The sequence below is a fragment of the Odocoileus virginianus genome, chromosome 16, assembly GCF_023699985.2.
Source record: "Odocoileus virginianus isolate 20LAN1187 ecotype Illinois chromosome 16, Ovbor_1.2, whole genome shotgun sequence".
NCBI classification, from domain to species: domain Eukaryota; kingdom Metazoa; phylum Chordata; class Mammalia; order Artiodactyla; family Cervidae; genus Odocoileus; species Odocoileus virginianus.
Window position 1 is genome coordinate 59,921,037 of NC_069689.1, and position 19,168 is coordinate 59,940,204.

Here is a 19,168-nt window from a genome sequence, read left to right on the forward strand (position 1 = left end):
TCCTAGTGGGACTTCCCTCCCCTTCCTCCCTCTTCCTGGAAGTGAGGTCTCCTGACCAGGCATAGACAGGGCTGACCATGCTGACCTCACCAGTCACGGAGCTAGGGAAAAGCCCACCTTCCTCACTCGTGAGGGGGAGAGTCTCCCCTACTCTTGGGAACCACATAACTGTCAGTACATGGTCCCCCACCAAAGGAGGGGCCCCACTCAGGACGGCAGCCCTCATCAGCTCACATCTGAGTGGTCAGTTATCTCTCTCCTGTCTGTAGGCAGAGCGGGGCCCTTGTAGGTGAGATGAAGTGGTTTCCTCCTTGTGAGATCTGCCAGTGTTTGTATGAGTGAGGAAATTAACGCCAAACCAACTTAACCCAGAGTCTCCAAACGAGCAAACCTGACGTATTTGCAGGTTTAGCTCAAATTAAAAGGAGAACCTGGTCCCCCAGCTCAGTCCCTCCACTTTTGGTAGTTTGGATCCTCATGGAGAAGAGTGACCTTATAATGGTGAGTTTTTAGAAACCTCTCAGTGGGCAGAGTACCCCAAGGATAGTTTGCAGCTCAGCCTAAGGGAAGATGTAGCAGAAGCAGGGCTGTATGAAAAGGGAGTGGCCTGCCCGGGGAGGCCGTTGGGTCCCCTCTCAGGGCGGTCGGGTCTCCTCTCAGCAGGGACTGGAAGCCCACGGCCAGGGTGCTGCTTAGTGGGATTGATGGCCTATAAGGGCGCTGAGGCCAGGAGGAGCAGGACGCTGTCTGTGCCTCTTCATGAGCAAGCGGTCAGATGAGGAAAAGTACCCAAGGCTCTTTTAAATCAAAAACAGGATGTACATTTTTTTTTTAACTCAACATGCTTTATTTAGAATTGCCACGTGCTGTTCTAACTAAATATTTCAGATTATTTTATTCCCTCTAGAAACATTTTCTTTTAGGATACCTTTCTAGTTCCTTTATTATACACTTATTTTGTCCTTTAAAGTCATGTGAAAAAAAATACTTTAGTACTAATTTTGGCAGGCCATGTGGTAAAACACTGAGCTTTCATCCCTTTTTTTTGCATGTCTGTAGAAGTTATAGAAGGTCGCTGGAGAAGGGCATGACAACCCACTCCAATATTCTTGCCTGGAGAATCCCCATGGACAGAGGAACCTGGCAGACTATACAGTCCATGGGGTTCCAAAGAGTCAGACACGACTGAAGCGACTTAGAGCACATAGAAGTTATTGGGCTAAAGCTAATAAAGGTACCCTTAATTTATTATAGTGTCAAATTTTAATTTTTAAAAATTAAAAAAAATTAATTTTAAAAAATTAAGCTTTTTATTTGAAAATTTAAGGTATACCCCAAAGTAGAGAGTAGAATAATGAACCCCTTTATACTCATCACCAGTTTTCTTAGTGTTTTCCAGTTTTACTGAGGTGTAATTGGCATGTAACGTTATATTAGTTTAAGGTATACAGCATAATGATTTACAACTTGTACATATTGCAAAATGGTTACCACAATAAGCCTAGTTAACATCTAATAAAATAAAAACTACTCACTCAGGTGATTCAGGGGCTCTGAGAGTCAGAGTACCCTGTAAGACTGGACTAAGGCCAGCCTGAAGACAGTGTCGCCCTGGCCAACCTCTGGGAGAAAAGCCCGACCTTGTTGCCCAAACCTAGCAGCCTTAACAGTTTTGTGAATCAAAATCTCTCCCTCTGGCGTGGCTGAGCACCAGCTCCTGCCCAATTCTGACACTGCAGAGGGCAGAGGAAGAGGTAGGGGAACTGTGGTCAGCTTTGATCCTGGAGATTTGTGAAGTATTTGGAATTTTTCTTTAAGGTTTTTCTTTTTTTTTTAAATGGTGATATAATAGAGTCTCTAAGCAAGCTATGAAATCCTTTTTTATTCTGCTCATTTTTTAAGCTAGAAGTAAACTCCATTTAGCCCCAAGGCAGTGGATTTAAAGCTGCTTCTTTGCTGTGGGCTGGTCTTCCTCCCTCCCTCCCTTGTCATGAGAACCAAAGGAGGCACTGGCTGTGGCTGGAATGAGCTCCAGCTGGGTTCCCAAGAGACGACAGTTGTCCCTTAGTTAGACTGACCCTTTTAAAAAGTGGGAACCTATAACATCTTCCATTAACTTAACCTGCATGTAAATAAGAGGCCTTGCAAACTCAAGGAACCTACCTTACTCCCTACCCTTGTAAAGTCTCTACTCTTCCCCCCAGAGAAAGTTATTCACTACCAGGGGCCAGTCTTTTGTGCACTTACCAAGAAGTAAAGACAAGCTGCCCAGCATTGTGGAAAGGCTAGAGGGCCTGCTGAGCAAATGAGCAAGTGTGACCTCAGGGCCAGCAGTAACACTCCGTATCCAGTAGTACATCCAGTCTCCTGTCCCACCTGTAAGTCTCCCAGGACAGATGAAACAGGCTCAGATACATAGAGGAATTTGGGATGATTGAGGCAGCACTTTAATTCTATAGGAGGGAGCATAGGATGGTCAATATATAGTCTTGGAACTCATAGCTAATGTTTCATAAAATATTAAGTTAGACCCCTACCCCAAATGAAACTGTTGGATCCAGTGTAAAGATGTAGGCATGCTGTTTACACTATAAGGTAGCCAGATATCTCAGCTAGGCTTACCCTGCATTTAGATCTTGGGTGTTCAATAGATTTATGAGAACGTAATAAAAGTTTATTTGGGACGTTTCTAGAAAATACATATTGTTTTCTGTATATATCAGCAAAAATCCACTTATAATCCACTGATATGTGGGCAACTGAGCAAAGGAGGCAAAATGGCAAGGTGACGAGAACCCCGAAGGAGTCTCAGAACCCCAAATTCAGATTGCTGAGCTATATGACTGTGAGAATAATCACTTCGTCTCCTTGGATCCCAGTTGCCCAGCTGTAGAAGGAGAGCAGGGAGCTGGACTCCATGGTGGTCAGCGGTTCTCTGCTCATCGCTCGGGTAAGCCAGCAGCCCCTGTGCCCTTGTGGTACTCATCTCCACCTTTTCTTCACCTGCTCTGAGCTGAGAAGCCAGGTGGCTGGCTCATGAGGCTCAGGTAAGGGGCAGTGGAGAACCTGAGGGGCCGCCTCCAGAGTGCTCTCCCAGGGGGCTCTGTTTTGTTCCTGAGAGCCTCTCTTTGCTTCCTGGTTCACTGGTGAGAGGGGTGAGATGGTCACATAAATCACCCCTGCTTCAAGCTCACACGTGGTCCTTATACTGTAAAACAACAATGGTATTGCATCCTGTCAGTATGTATTTCCAGTATTGACAGTGGTATTCCAGAAAAACATGTCTTGCTCTTACAGGAATTTTATTATTTTTAGTCTTGCTCTGTAGTCATAACATCTACAAATGAAACTATTGAGAATTGTCCTATGTAGACTTGTTCCTGTTTGAGAACACTGATCGGGCATCCCCTTGTAAGGATACTGAGGTTATGGTATTCTGGATCAGGACTTTTCAAAGGAACCATTTGTCTGCTTAATCTCAGTCTTCTAAAATGTTCTTAACAGTTTTTAAAAAATATTTATTTGTCTGCACTGGGTCTTAGTTGCGACATATGGGATCTAGTTCCTTGACCAGGGATCAGACCCAGGCCCCCTGTATTGACAGTGTGGAGCCATAGCCACTGGACTACTGGGGAAGTCCCCCTAAAATGTTTTAAATCTATTAAAAAATAACTCAGTAGAACTTCTGACAATGCAAGAAGGTACTTGGTCATCCTCCTAGCATTTAGAAATCTGTATTTCACTCAAGAGAGTTTGCGAATTACATTTCTTCTGTTCTATGAAGAACACTTCATAGAAATATAGCTGTAAGCTAGAATTGGTTTTGTTGTAAGGAAAAATGTCTTGGTCATTGACATACACATAATATACTATAGCATATATTCCTTTAATAATGATCATCTCCTTGAGTTGGCAATAAGCAACTCTCCAGTTCTCAGACTTCAGCTCACTTCATGACTAAAGATGGGCTTCATAGGAATCTGCTTGCGGTTTCTTAGTCATGTGAGAAAGATCTGGGGTTTCTAATTAACCACAAACTTAATGATACACTGGCAATGTTGTGCATCTGCTGAAAGAATCAATGCAAATATAGGTCACGTTGATAGATCAGCAGTGCCTAACTAGAGGAAGTAATCTTCCCCACCTAGGAAAAGATTGCCAGGCTCAGCCATTCACCCCAGGCTGGGGTGATGTGAGGTGTGTGGCAGCAGGTGGTGCCTGCCTGAGGTCTCGGTCCTTGTGGGAAGAACCCTGAGAGTGCGGTGCTGTCTAACATTGGCCTGCAAGTCCACAGTGCTGCTGCTTTTGGCAAATCCACATGTCCTATTTCATCCCAGAAAGAGTTCTGGCATCAGCATTAGCCATGTCACCCCCACCCCATCAGCCCCACTAATGCCTGCAAACCTGAACCAGTTTGCTATCAACGTAGAGATATTTTCAGAGACAGGAGCATGCAGTCCTGCAGAGTGGGGAGAATCTGAGACCAGGACTCGCTGCGCATGGACACTCAATTCCCAGCAGTACATTGAACCCCTTTGAATTTGTTTCCTCCTCACAAAGCCCAAGGGCTTCCCTGATGGCGCAGCAGGTAAAGAATCCGCCTGCAATGCAGGCGACGCTGGTTTGATCCCTGGGTCTGAAAGATCCCCTGGAGAAGGGAATGGCAACCCATTCCAGTATCTTGCCTGCAAAATCCCATGGACAGAGGATCCCATTGCGGGCTGTAGTCCATAGGGTCGCAAAAGAGTCGGACACAACTGAGCACTGAGCAGGCACGCACGGCCAAAGTCCAACCACAGCAACTAAGTAAGGATCTCCTACGGCTTTCTGCTTGCCAACTCAGGAACTATCCTGACCCTCTCACCCCAGCTTCATTGCCCTCTACTGTTAAGGTTTGTGGAGCCTTGGTGTTCAGGCTGCACTCCACCCGTCTGCCCTCTCTCAGGTTTGGGGAGGTAAGCCCAGAAGTTACCTTTTCCCTGCCTCGGGTTACCACTCGGTCATTCCTCTCCATGCGCAGCCCCTGACAATTCAGTCACAATGCAAAACAGAATTCTCTGGCCGCCCCTTGGCTGTTTGGGTTCCTGTTGAGCCTCCTAGTGCTCAACTTCACTGTCAGGCTGTTGATGCTGGCACCCCTGAGTTCAGTTCTCTCAGCTGCCAGCAGGAACACTGCTGCCACCAGGGTACATTCCCATCTGTTTTCTAGTGCCTGGGGGCCTGCAGGGAGACCTGTGCTGGCCCAGGCAGAGACTTCAACTTGTGCCATGGGGAGGAAGAGGAGAAATGATCAAATGTAGGCAGAGATTATCCCCCCAAACACACACTGAATCCAAGTTATAGTACAGGATCTGGGCCAATAGGAGTTAAGTCAAAAGAGGCAAGTGTAAATAGAAAATATATGTGTAATAGGAAACCTGGAAGACATTCCAAGAGCTTTCTGTGTTTTGGATCATCGTCATCGTCTTTTAAATTTAACATTCTGGCCGTGCCACTTGACGTGCAGGATCTTGGTTCCCTGACCAGGGATCAAACCTGCACCCCCTGCAGTGGAAGTGCAAAGTCTTAACCACTGGACTGTCAGGGAAATCCCCCTGGACCCCTTTCTAAAGACCCTCCATGCCCCCTCTATTCGCTGGCCTCCAGTAGTCCAGTCTGGCAGTAGCTGTGCTCTAAGACTCCTAGATGAAAATGTTGTTTTCAAGTACATTTCACATTCATGTGATTTTTTTTTAATCACCAGAGAGACCTCTGTTTTCTTTAGTCCTGGAACAAAGTCATCCATCTCTTAAAATTATGTCTGTTGTGTGAACAGGTTCTCTTAAAGTGCATGGTGGGTATTCAGACTCTTGATGAGCAAAGGTGTTCCAGTTTATCGTTCCTACATTAGCGCACTCTCTTATCTGAGCTCAACATCCATCTTGCCTATCGCAATGGATATTTTTCTTCCAGTACCACAGGTGTTCCTCAGGAAGATCTTTTTATTTTAGGTGTTGACAGATTTGGATTGTAAAAGAACTGTTCAACTAAACCAGCCCTGACATTTCATCAGCCATCTTGGGAGAAATAGGAGTCATTCCCAAATCCAAGATATGAAAATCTGTATGTTTAACACAACAAAATGAGCGCCTAGTTCTTAACTAAAAGGAACTCCCCTTGAAAGGCATACTCCATCATAGGGTTCTTTTCATAGTAAGCTAGCTCTTTGACATATGATTTGATTTACATGAAAGAAAATCTGTTTTCATGTATTTCACAAACATCTCTGGCGTAATATTGTATACACATTGCTCCATTATGTACGATATAATGGTGCAGTCTAGGATTTGGTTTTTGCCAATCAAAAAGCTTTGCCTTTTATGATGCCAGACTCAAAAATGTAAAGAATGCACTCCAAGCCTGCCTTAACAAAGGACTTTGGATTTATTGACCATGACTTTATCTTGAATATGTTTATATTTTCATTTATGCCATTTGGGGTATGACGAGTTGCGTATTTCCCACTAGTATTCAGGTACTATTCCTTTCTTTCTCCTTGACTTGGGGTCACAAACTCAGACGTTTAACATAAGAAGTCATCAAAGTGGTCTGGTGTCCCACTTGCAGAAAACAGCTACTCTCAATTGCAGTCCCATTGCCATGTGGGAAGCTGGGACCAGTGTGGCTAAAACGTTCAGATTTTTCACTAGAATCCCCCAAAATTTTTAAACATTGTTGAGTCAATCAGAACTTTAAAAGGACAGTGTGTAAAGCCAGTAGTCCCCAGTCCACAGGTACCCCATTTTATCTCTGGATGCTGTGTCTGTGTTTCTGCATGCTGGATGCAGTAGGTACCCACTTCGTTTCTGTCTTAAGCATACCTTCCATTTCATGTGTACCTCCTTGTTACTGGGATTCTGTGTATAAATCCATAGTCTCCAAATTGTGACAATGTTTAATAAATCATTCTTTCAAATTCCATCTTCACACACTAAAGACTCATTTAAAAAAAAAATAGTTTATTTTTTTATTTGACTGTGCTGGGTCTTAGCTGTGGCATGTGGGATCTAGTTCCCTGAGCAGGGATTGAACCCCAGCTTCCTGCACTGGGAACTCAGTCTTAACCACTGGACCACTAGGGAGTCCCAAGACTATTTTAAATTATTCTATAATTATGCAGACACAGCTCCATGCTGCATTTGATTCACCTTGACTCAAGGCAGAGTCACAGACACCAATAAAATTATAAAGTCAGTCTTGTCATCTGTTGTTGCTAAGAGTTGTTGTTCTTGATGGCAAGTGGCAATGTCATGATCACAGGCCAACCAACTCTTTTTCATTCTCTCTGCAGCCAGCGTTCCACCCAGCTGACAGTGTGCGTGGGACCCGCCACCACGGGCTGGTGGAGAGGCCGTCCCGGACTCGCTTCCACCCCCTTCACCGACGATCCGGGGACAAGGCGGGACGACAGATATCCTTTTTCATTGTCTGAGGAGAGGATAAGTTTTGAAATGTTTGAAAAGTTTTCAGGATTTATTTTTCCCAGTAATTTCCCTTTGGTCTCCAAATCTTCATTTCATCTGATGAATGGAGGCAATAAACCTAAGTGAGTTAGAAACTAGAAACATCTCTGCGACTAAAAATTGGAAGGATCCTGGTAGGTGTTACTTTATGAAAGTGTCAATAAAGTTCCATCTAATAAAGTAACTGTACATAAACAGCCTGTCATTCAGCCCCATTGCAAGGCCTTCTCAGCATTTTCTTCAGACATTGACAAAATCAGAATTAACCCTGACTTTAAACCAGGTTAGATTTAGTCGGTCACACTAAAACAGACATACAGATAGGTGATTTATGTTTATTTCTGTTCACGCACTGACCTGCTGCTAGGACTTATGGAAGAAATTTTTATATAATTTTCTATTTAGGGAGTTTCAGACTCTATCAATGACAACTAAAATACGAAGATGGTATTTAGGAGAATCTTCCATAGTGATATTTATTCACACCAAATCCTATGCTGTGAAGTAGGAAGACAGAAAAGGAGGCTGTGAAAACTCATCAGACAATTTTATTATCAGGCCAGAGCAGGGCGTGGTCTCGGGGGTCCAGCAGTGTGCCCAGGGCTTTGGGAAACAGGCCTGAGCTGGGATTTGCAGGAGAGGAGACAGGTAAGTATTCCAGGAGAGTCTGCACTCTGCCCTCATTCTTCTCACCCGAAGGGCCGGAGAGAGGCAGGAGAGGCGGGGTGAGCCTTGCTGCAGAGCTGGGTTCCTGGCAGTGACGGTAGGGTTGGCTTCAGCAGCCTAGAAAGCAGGAAGTGGGGGGAGGGCTCGTGTTTACCGAGCACCTACTCATGCCAGGCACTGTGCTAGGCAATTCATAAGTCGTTCAGATGAGCTCAAAATTTACTGGGCAGTTTGCTTTTTTAATGCCCATTTCCCAGTGAGGAAACTTGAGTGTCAAAGTGACTTGCCCCAAATTCTATAGCTGAGGCTGGAGGGGCCCAGATTCAGCCTCAAGTCAAGCTGACCGACCTCCAGCCTGGGCCCCCCTCTTGCTCCAGCGCTCAGTTGCCCTCAGGACCACACTTAAGAGAGACCCCGGTGGAGGAGGTGTGGGGACACAGAAGAACTCCCACTGCGTGTCTAGCCCTCAGGCTTCTCGCAGTTTTTTATCAATCTGAGACGAGGAGAAGGACCCAAATGGAGGCTTACTTCTCCCCCGAGTCCACCAAGATACCTTGACTTCTGATATTATGTGACATTATCAGTGCAGGTAAAAATGATAACTGATTTTTTTCCCTTTCCTTCTGGGAGGCAGGAATTCTACCATTTAACCACCAACACACCCCTCAAATTCCTCTCTGGAATGTATCATAACTTTTACATAGAAATGCAAAAGGGAAATGAGAATGGAGGTGGTTCTTCAGCAAATTCACACGCGTGTAGATGGTTGTCCATCGAACTGTTGTCTAAATTTCTTGGAATTTGCTAGTAAAAGACTTAGTGTATTTCTTTGCTTCATGTGATTAACATTATATCTTTCCCTAATTTCTCAGTTCTCTCTTTCTCTCATAGATGTTCTCTGTAAATATTTTAATACATACAGATATCCTTATGGCTCCCTCAGATCTTTTTTACAGCAAGTATGGTCTAAATATATGCATATACTCACAGCTTTTTAATTAAAAAAATTTTTATTTTATTTTGGCTGCACCTTGCTGCTTGCAAGATCTTAAATTCCCCCACCAGGGATTGAACCTGCACCCCCTGCAGTGGAAGTATGCAGTCTTAACCTGGACTACCAGGGAAGTCCTCCTCACAGCTGTTGTTTTTTTTAACTTTTTATTTTGTGCTGAGGTATCACCAGTTAGCAAACAGTGTTGTGACAGCTTCAGGTGGACGGTGCAGGGACTCGGCCATACGTATACATGTATCCGTTCTACCCCAAACCCCGCCTTCCATCCGGGCCGCCACATCACACTGAACGGAGTTCCCTGTGTTGTAAGAAGGTCCTTGTTGGTTATTCATTTCAAATACAGCTGTCTCATAGCTTTTTGTTCTGGCTGTGCTGGGTCTTGGTTGTTATGAGGGCTTGCCTTAGTTGCAGCACGTGGGTGCTCCTCTCTGGTTGCAGTATGCAGCCTTCTCCTTGCGGCGGCTTTGCTTGTTGCAAAGCATGGCCTCTAGGCACACAGGATCCAGTAGCTGTGGCACATGCGCTCAGCTGCCCCGCAGCATGTGGGATCTTCCCAGACCAGGGATCGAACCAGTGTCCCCTGCTTTACAAGGTAGATTCTTAACCACTAGACCACCAGGGAAGCTCTCATAGCTTTTTAAACTAGAAGAATATCTAGAAGAGGAGGAGATTGAGGAAAAGCAACAGAGAAAAATGTTCATTCACTTAAAAACAGTTAGTGTCAGGCACCATTTACACCCTGTGGATGTAACGGCAAACAGTCACGTACTTCTGCCCTCTATTTGCCCACAATCTAGCGGGAGAGGCTCGGTGTCGACTGCAGGCACCACCGCCCGGAGGCTGTGCAAACTCAGAGGCGCACAGCCCGAACCAGTGCTGAGGGGATGGTGAAGGCGTCCTGGAGGAAAACCTGAGGCTTGAAGGATAGGTAACATGTGAGAGGACAGTGTTTTTATTTATTGAACAGGTATTTTCACAGAACCCCTTCTCTGCACTGGTACTGTTCTAAGCATTGGGGACTCAGCAGTGAGAGAGACAGTGTCCCTGCCTTCCTGAGTGGGTGATGTCAGACGGCAAACAGGTTAAAAAAAAATTATCAAAGCAAAATAATTTCAGGTGGTTGTAAGTGATAGACAGAGAGGAAGACACCCATGGAAGGAATGTTTCAGGCAGAGGGAATAACTTGTGCAAAGTGCTAGAGAGGGAAACTTCACTGTGTGTGCAGGCGACTCTGTCTCCTTTCAGGTAGTAAGTTGTAGGCTATATATAATTTGACCGTGTATCCGGGTCAACTCATGAGAGCAGTTGCAAAGCAGATCACCTCCTAAGGGGAGGAGAAGCAAGAACCAAATAAATATACAGATGAGTTAGAGTTTTTTATCAGACAGTACATGTCTGATTCACAGACCATGAGATGTCTCTCTTAAGCACTTAATGGGGGTCCCAGGACTGGACATCTGCTGACTCAAAAGAGGTTTTTAGTGTAGGCCTGCCCATGAATAAACAGCGAGGTTCCTTTGAGAAATCAAGGGATCTTGAGCTCCTGTGTTCAGTCCCTAAGTCATGTCCGACTCTTTGTGACCCTTGAACTACAGCCTGCCAGGCTTCCCTGTCCTTCACTTTCTCCTGGAGTTTGCTCAAACTCATGTCCATTGAGTCAGTGATGCCATCCAACCTTCTCATCCTGTGTCTCCCCCTTCTCCTCCTGCCCTCCATCCTTCCCAGCATCAGGGTCTTTTCCAGTAAGACAGATCTTCACATCAGGTGGCCAAAGTATTGAGCTCCTAGTAAAATGTAAAAGTAGAATGATTTTATGTTGAAGATATTACTATATGTAGAAAAGATGTGGAAGAGGGCTGCAGTGCCATCTTTCCTTTCACGGCCTGCATTCATTTGATTTTGTGATAATTTGCTTAAAATGGTTGCCTTTCTCACCATTCTGTTACCTCCTGAATGAAGTTTTATCATTTGAAAGGATTAATGCTGGTTTGAATCTTTGTTAGAACAAAGAGAAGATGTGTACCCAGAATTTTCTTATTCCAGCTGTTTCCTGGCTTGGATGTTACTTTAGATTTGCGGGTACCCTGGCTTAGGAAGGAGTCGGTCCCGTGATACAGTGATTGCAAATACAATGAACACTGTTAACAATGTGGGCAGACACAAGCAGCAGAGCTCCGGCACCAGGGCATTCCTCCTGCGGTGGGCGGCCGTGGTCACAGAGAAGGCCAGCGCAGCGGGCTCTGAGCTCTGCTGTGGGCATGGGGCCACCACAGGCAGAGACCAGGGCTCTGTGCAGCTGAGCTCCGGTCCAGGCCACACTCAGGGCAGAGGCGAGGCGCTGACTTGTCCCCGACTGGGGGTCTGGGCTTGAGAACTCAGAGGAGAGCCCCTCCCGCCTTCCTGCAGCTGCTCGTGTCCTCAGCAGCCCTTCTCACTCCTCAAGGGAGCAAGCGTGCACCCCAGACACCATCCTGTTGAGTTTCCAAACTATTAACATAAATTTACAGCAAATGTCATATGATCTCAGACCTGAGGGTCATACCTAGAAGAGAAGGAGGACACACTAAAGACTCATAGAAGTGCCTTCCCCTCAAAGAGATGTGTTTTTAGGAAGAGAGAAAAATGAATGTCTAGAAATTTTCTGATTTATATCACCAGCAAGGTTGGAGCGTGTGTTGCATCTGGAAAACTAGAATGAATGGTCATTATGAAATGCCTTGAGATCCACTAAAGCTAGGAGTGGCTTTCCTCTTTGGAGCAGGCCTTGCTTTGGTTCTGTTCATACAAGGAGATGAAAATGTTAAGACACTGGTTTATAGGACAAAACTGTTTCTTTAAAGGGCACCGCCTGTTGTATTTGAGAAATATTGGACTCTGCCTCTTCTGGAAGCTTCACAGTTTCATATTAGGGCTGTGAGAAGCCTGGCAGTTAAGAAACGTTAACCCAGAGTTTCCATATCTTACTTGATCACTAAACCCAGTTTTTACCTAACACCCATTAAAGATTTCCATCTCAAGGGGAATGCAAGTTTTTAAAGTTTTAAGGGGGAAGAGTCAGACTTCAGAATTCTACCCATTTCCCATTTGTCACTCGTGTGCTGAGGGAAACAGGAAGACATCTTTGTACACACAAGAACCAAAAAAGAACTCGTTCCCGTACCTCCATTCATGTGTGACGTGAAGATGTATTCTAGCAGGACGTCATTGGAAGCAAAAGGACAAGAGGAAGTTGAGCGATGGTGAAGACATGGTTAAGAAACTAGGAAGGAACCAAATGGTGACTGGTCTTATATATTAAATCCAGCCCTGACACCTGTCTCAGTGAGTGTGGGTTCTACTAAGCAGATCTGGAGTCAAGGAACCCTGCCAGCTCCGTGGACCACCATGGGATGGCCCCACAGCCCCAGTAGAAAATGGGGTTCCAGAGGGGAAGAGAGAGTCTGGCGCCCCAGGCTGCTCCTGAGCCCTGCCACAGGCGCCCTTCCCACATGGGAACAGGAAGCCAAAAGAAGAACCGGGCCTTGCAGCCATGTCTAGGGAGCCCAGGGAGGAGACAGGGTGGGTCTTGTGTGGGGTTTCTGAGGCTCACTGACCCCACCCAGCATGCAGGGAAATGGGCCACAGGTGTCCTGTCTTGTCAACAGAAGGGCAGAATGTTCTTGGTAACTGAGGCCTTCCCCTCTAACGTTATCCGAGCTGAGAAGGAGCAGGAGTTCCCTTGTCGGTGGACTGGGCGGGGAACAGGGAGGAAGGATTCTCCTCCGCAGTGCCGCAGGGACTTGGGGAGAGAAACAGCCCAGGGTGACTGACACCTCCACCTGAGCACCTGGGTGGAGGGCACCCCCATTACATATGATGGACTGGAACACGATGAGGAGATGAGAGGCAGCATGACAAGTGGGCCTGGAGGTAGAGCTTGAGATGCTTTGGGTGGAGAAGCTGAGTAAGGCAGTGGGAAGTGCAGGCTTGGAGTTCATGAGAACTGTGGGGAGCTGGAAGTATGGATTCACGAGTTACTGGGCTGTGGGTGATAGATGGAGCCAAAGGCATGGATGGGACAGGGCAGAGGAGGGGGGCTGCCTCTCAGTCTCCTGGGTGCTCTTCCCCAAGTGGCTGCACCCGGAGTCTCTCTCCAGCCTCCCACCCTACTCCCACTCTACATGGTACCCACGATGCCAAGGCTGTTCTCCCTACTGTGTGCTTTTGAGAGCAGTGCAAGCAGATGTGGGCTGAGAGACTGTGAGGCCATAGAGACTCTGGGAACATTAGGGTTGAAGGCAGAAGAGGAAGAGCCAGAAAAGGAGCTGAAAAGGAGTGCACTGGGGATAAATCAAAAGATCCATTATAACGTGGGATTGTTTTCTGACTTAGGTTTAACTAAGGTGATGGAGGCTTCCCTGGTGGTTTAGATGGTAAAGAATCTGCCTGCAATGCAGGAGACCCAGGTTCAATCCCTGGTCAGAAAGATCCCCTGGAGAAGACAATGGCAACCTACTTCAGTATTCTTGCCTGGAGAATCTCGTGGACAGAAGAGCCTGGGGGGCCACAGTCCATGGGGTCACAAAGAGTGGGACACAACTGAGCAACTGTTACTCTCACTTTCTTTCAAGGTGGTAATGGAGGAGGGGCTGATCTGGCTTGTTTTCCCTGTCACCTAGGCTGCTCTTCTGTTTGTTTCCTGGCAGCTCGCAGGCAGAATATAAATGTTCATTGAATTGAATGGTAAATTCTAGTTTACAAATAAGGGTATTTTTTCTGTCTATTTAGGATGTTCTTCATGGCATATTAGTACTGTGGAGTGATTAAAGCCACCTGAACAAAGTTTTCTCAGATCTTCAGAAGAGCAAATAAACATTTTCTAAGCTTCTGTTGAATTTAGCTGTAAGCTAAATTCTGTCTGCAGTAAAGCAGACAGTATAGTGCCCGCCTGCAATGCAGGAGGCCTGGGTTCGAGCCCTAGGTTGGGAAGACCCCCTGGAGAAGGAAATGACAACCCACTCCGGTATTCTTGCCTGGAGAATCCCATGCACGGAAGAGCCTGGTGGGCCACAATCCATGGAGTCACAGAGTCAGACATGACTGAGTCACACACACGCACACTGACATGAGTAGGCTTCCCTGGTGGCTCAGATGGTAAAGAATCTGCATGCAATGCAGGAGACCCGGGTTCAATCCCTGGGTCAGGAAGATCCCCTGGAGAAGGGAATGGCTAACCACTCCAGTATTCTTGCCTGGAAAATCCCATGGACAGAGGAGCCTGGCGGGCCACAGTCCATGGGGTCACAGCGTTGGATACGACTTAGTGACTAAACAACAGCAACAACCACTGCCATGAGTGATTGTTAACATTAGGGCATCTCTTGATGCCAATAGGTGTTGGGTTTTTGAATATCCTTTAAGTGAGATGTGAATGGTGAGAATTGGGAGAGCTCAGAGGTCACATCTTTTAACTTTTGATGCCTCAGCCCCGTCATATTAAAATTTCAGAAACTCACCATGTTTCCACGTTGTTGATGTACATCAGAAAGGCTAACATGCTGACCTACTCCTCAACATTGAAATGATCTATGTTTAATTGTTGTACTACTGTTACACCACTGCATTCTAATTTGTTTACAGGTTCTAGATAAGTGGACTTAATGACTTTAAAAGTGGCAGTGTCCTGAGAGAAGTGGCAAATTTCTACTTCAGAATTAAGCATTTCTGGACAGAGGTTCATTAAAATCTGCTGAAAAGAGAAAGGCCCAGTGCCTTCTCCCTAGTGGTTCTGCCAGTTAAGATACTGCCGTTTTTCCTCTCAGAGGCATTCTGGTATCTTCTTCACCTTTTCCTCTTTGTCTCCTACTGTGGTCCATTCCGACCTGTACTTGGCACGCATGTGTTTGCACTAAGTCACTTCAGTTGTGTAACGCTTTGCAACCCAATGGCCTGTAGCCCATCGGGCTCCTCTTGCTCCAGGCAAGAATACTGGAGTTGGGTTGCCATGACCTCCTCCGGGGGATCTTCCAGACTCAGGGATCCAACCCACGCCTCTTATGTCTCCTGCATAGCCTGATAGTTAATGTTGAAGAAGCGTCTGGTCTCTCTTCTGAAAGCACCTCTGTTTTATTGCATTGACTAAGATTCAGATTAAGAAAGAAGGTAACTAGACATGACCACACTAGTACACAGGAAGTGAAATTTGTGATCATAGTGGTTCTGGCAGAGGAAACATTTCGTTACGAGTTCATCAGTGTCCATATTTTACTAATGCCAGGTTCTGCCTGCATGATAGTTCCTTTTCCATCAAGGCCCCTGTTTCCTCCTGAACCTTAAGACGGTGGCTTCTTTTACACAGAATCACTGAAGATCACAGGAGAATAATATGACTTAGAATGTTTTGAGAAGGTATTCTATGAGTATAATTAATTAAATTAACCAAAGGGCTCTATTGTACTCAGCACATATAGTGTAGCATCCCATCTGTTTTTCCCTGTTTCCATTTCATCTGGAATGTGTTCTAAGGCAGGGTAGACCCAGTGAAGAATACAGAATCCATAAAACGGGGCCCCTGACCGCCTAAGGAAGTTCACATTTCTCCACAAACCTAATGTAGCTCTCTTTGGGTTATAAGAAACAGGAACCCTCAACTTGAAGAAAAAGGAAATTTATTGGCTTATGTTACTAGAAGCCCAGGGGGCTGGATCCAGGGGTCCGTACAATAGCACTGAGACTCAGTATCTGGGGGCTACCACCTCTACCTTGACTTCCAGGGAGAGAAACCCAGGCCGAGCTCACCACCTCAGCTGGGGGCAGTCCTTTCTTCCCGTGTTTGTATCATGAGCCCATCCCTGAACTAGTTACAGGGGGTTAAGTGACCTTGAATGGCAATCCTCGATATGGGCACATTCTGTGGGACAGGGAGGCCTATACAGAGTGACAGCCAAACCAGGTTTCGGGTAGGGGTGCAGGCAGTTCTTCAAAGTAAAAGAGGTTGGGCACGCAAAAAAGAAAAAAAAGAAAACACCCCACATGAATCATGCAAAGATGGTGCTGGTTAGGAGATAGAGGAATGGACGTTTCCAGAGGAAGTTGATAAGCCAAAGTAGGAGGAAGAGCTGTTGGGTATAGAGATAAAGATAAAAACTGAAAACTCAGCAGTTGAACTCCGCAGGACTCCAGCCTCTTAGTTCTGCCTCAGCTTCCCCTTCATATGAGTTTTCCTTGATTGAAATTTCTACTTTGATGGTAGCGCGCTTGGAGCAAATTACTCCTCACAGCCCCTGGATGAGAGTTGGCCCAGGTAAGCAAGTCATGTTTTCAAAGATATGATGGGCATGCGCTGTGCTTGGACAGTCTCACTTTATTTTACCCACCCCAGATGTCATTTTAGAAATTTCTAATCTAAAGCACAGACTCTTGTTTTCTCTTATAAAACTTAAGTCTCTCCACGTATGAAAGTCTGAAATTAAAAGTTATTTAAATCAATCCAGATCTTCATTTTAAAGACCAAATAGAAACACATTCAGAATACATTGACCAACATGATAGTCTGATTTGGTATTATTATATTTAAATATATAAAGGTGTCATGGTAAGCTACTGGAAGAAACAGAGGCGATAGTAAGCTCCTAAAACTGTTATTGCATAGTGGATTTGATTTAGAGTCTCTTTGAGTATTTTTATATGTAGAGAATGTATACCAAAAAATTGAGTATTTTTGGAATAGTACTGAAGGTGACAGAATATAGAGTTAACTGAAAAGATTGTTACATCCAGTGGATGCATGATATCATTTTCAGATTACCTGGTCAGATTTAAGAGGCATTTGAAATGGACATGTTGAAAATTTTAGCTTCCTGGATTGAAGTCCATTCTCCATCTATTCTTGGGGCAAATACTGACAGCACTTACTGTAGATAATGTAGTCAGGACCTGGGAAAGGCAGGTATGAAGAGGGATAACAGCGGGCCCCTACCTCAAGTAGGTTTTCAGTAACCCTTAAGAATCCTGGGATCCATGATTGTAGAATAAACACAGTATCTTATTTTAAATCATTAAAGCATTAGGCACTCCGTCGTATCCAACCCTGCAACCCCATGGACTGTAGCCCACCAGGCTCCTCTGTCCTTGGGGATTCTCCAGGCAAGGATACTGGAGTGGGTAGCCATTCCCTTCTCCAGGGGATCTTCCTGACCCAGGGATAGATCCTGGGTCTCCCTCACTGCAGGCAGATTCTTTAATTAAATCATAAAAAGATATGTCCCATTTGAGATTGTAAAAAATTTGTATTTAAGAGAAAAGTGTTTTATGCTTTCTAGAGCATGAGGATTAGTTAGATTAACATTTTCATACATTGGATTACTGTAGCAGTTGAGTGCAGCATTTCTCTATAAGGATTTGCCAGGCATCCCCTATGCACACACTCGGGGTATGTGATGAGGGGTAGTTTTTCACATATCTGGAATAAGACCTCACATCCCCAGAGAGGAGTTGGTCATGGATCTGAAATATTTCGAAAGGCATTCAAAAGTGCTTGTTTGCCCTTTAAAAAAAAAAAGACCAAAAACCTCCTTGCATGCCCAGCTGGCTCATTTGCTTGCTCTATTCGCACAAATTTCTGATAGTTTTTATTATAGAAGTCAGAAATCACAGGACCTGGAGAGATCAGCTGTGCAGCTGTGTGAGAAGGGCTGGTTCTCAAACCCAGGCCTGAGGTTTCCCTTGCTCCTTGTGGACTGAACTTCTTTTCTTTTTATGTTATTCTGGTTTTTAAAGGCAGCAGCCTCCTTGGAAGGAAGAGAAGCACCCTGGGTTCAGGCTAACATCTGCACTCAACAGGTACATAGCTTGTTTTCTAGTAGAAATAAACTTTAAAGAAGGAAAATTACCTTGATGGTCCTGCTGCTTTTTAATCTATCATCTGTTTGCCAGAGTACTCTTATATTCTGTTGTTTATACTAAGTGTTAAAAAAAAGCAACCTGAATCTCCCACCATGTAGTGAACGTCTGCTCAGTACAATGTAGCTGTGAGAACATGAAGTCTGAGTGAATGACAGTTTGCCTCCCACTCTGTGTCCTTGAGCAAGTTGCATAGCTTCTCTGTGTCTCAGTTTACTCAGCTGGGAAAAGGAAGATAACAATACCTACATCAAGGGATGGTTGCGAGGATTAAATAAGAGATACATAAGAAACACAAGAAAGCATAAGCGTTCAATAACCGTATTAAACCATCACTTCAAGCCTGATCCCAGTGTTTAGATAATTTTGTTTAATCCTGATCACATTCTACAAGAATGAGTATGACTTTCTGTTCTAAGAAGTTACAAATGACTTGTCCAAGGTCACTTAGCTTGTGACCTTGTGATGTGATGGAACTGGGATAAAAAAAAAATTTAGTGCAAAATTTTAACATACACAAAAGGGAAAAGCATTACAAGAATTCCGTGTGCCCATCTTTTAGCTTCTACATCTACCCTTACTCCCTGCCCTTCCCACCCTCATCCCACCACCAGCCAAATAGAGTATTTCACCTGCAAGTATCTCTAACAGTATAAGGCTGATAGGAACCTTTAAAAAACAACAACAACATAACTGCAATGCCATTATTCCACTTAACAAAATTAACAATAATTCCTAATATTATCTAATACCCAGTCTGTATTCACACTTCCCCAGTTGTGTCTCTGCATTTGATTGATATTCTCTTGAGTCTCTTTGGATCTGAACCCAAGGCTCCCCGGTCCCAGAGTCCTTGCTTTTGCTGCTGCGTCCTCCTGGTTCTGAGCTGCCTGCCCCTTGTGTGAACCCAACCCAGCCGTGGCACACGGTCCAGCCAGACGGCCGTCACCTGAAACAGCCCACAGAGAAGCATTTTAGGCTAATTCGAAGCCTCACACAAGTTCTTTTTTGGCAGTTTGACCCTTGATGGGACAAGTAAATAGTATCTCCTGGAGTCAAAGCTGCATGTAAACTGCAAATGTCTGCGAGAATTTCAGAAATTTGCTGT

At 45.1% G+C, this 19,168-nt stretch overlaps 1 protein-coding gene across 2 annotated transcripts in view; it reads left to right on the forward strand.

Moving 5' to 3' along the window:
- CRTC3 (CREB regulated transcription coactivator 3) overlaps positions 1-19,168 on the forward strand; it is a 98,772-nt gene that overhangs the window by 47,519 nt on the left and 32,085 nt on the right. For both annotated transcript variants that reach the window (XM_070478315.1, XM_070478314.1), the window contains exons 3-5: positions 7,331-7,450; positions 16,401-16,462; positions 17,938-18,000. In XM_070478315.1, coding sequence (XP_070334416.1) covers positions 7,331-7,450; positions 16,401-16,462; positions 17,938-18,000 — 245 coding nt within the window. The remainder of the gene's footprint in view (positions 1-7,330; positions 7,451-16,400; positions 16,463-17,937; positions 18,001-19,168) is intronic.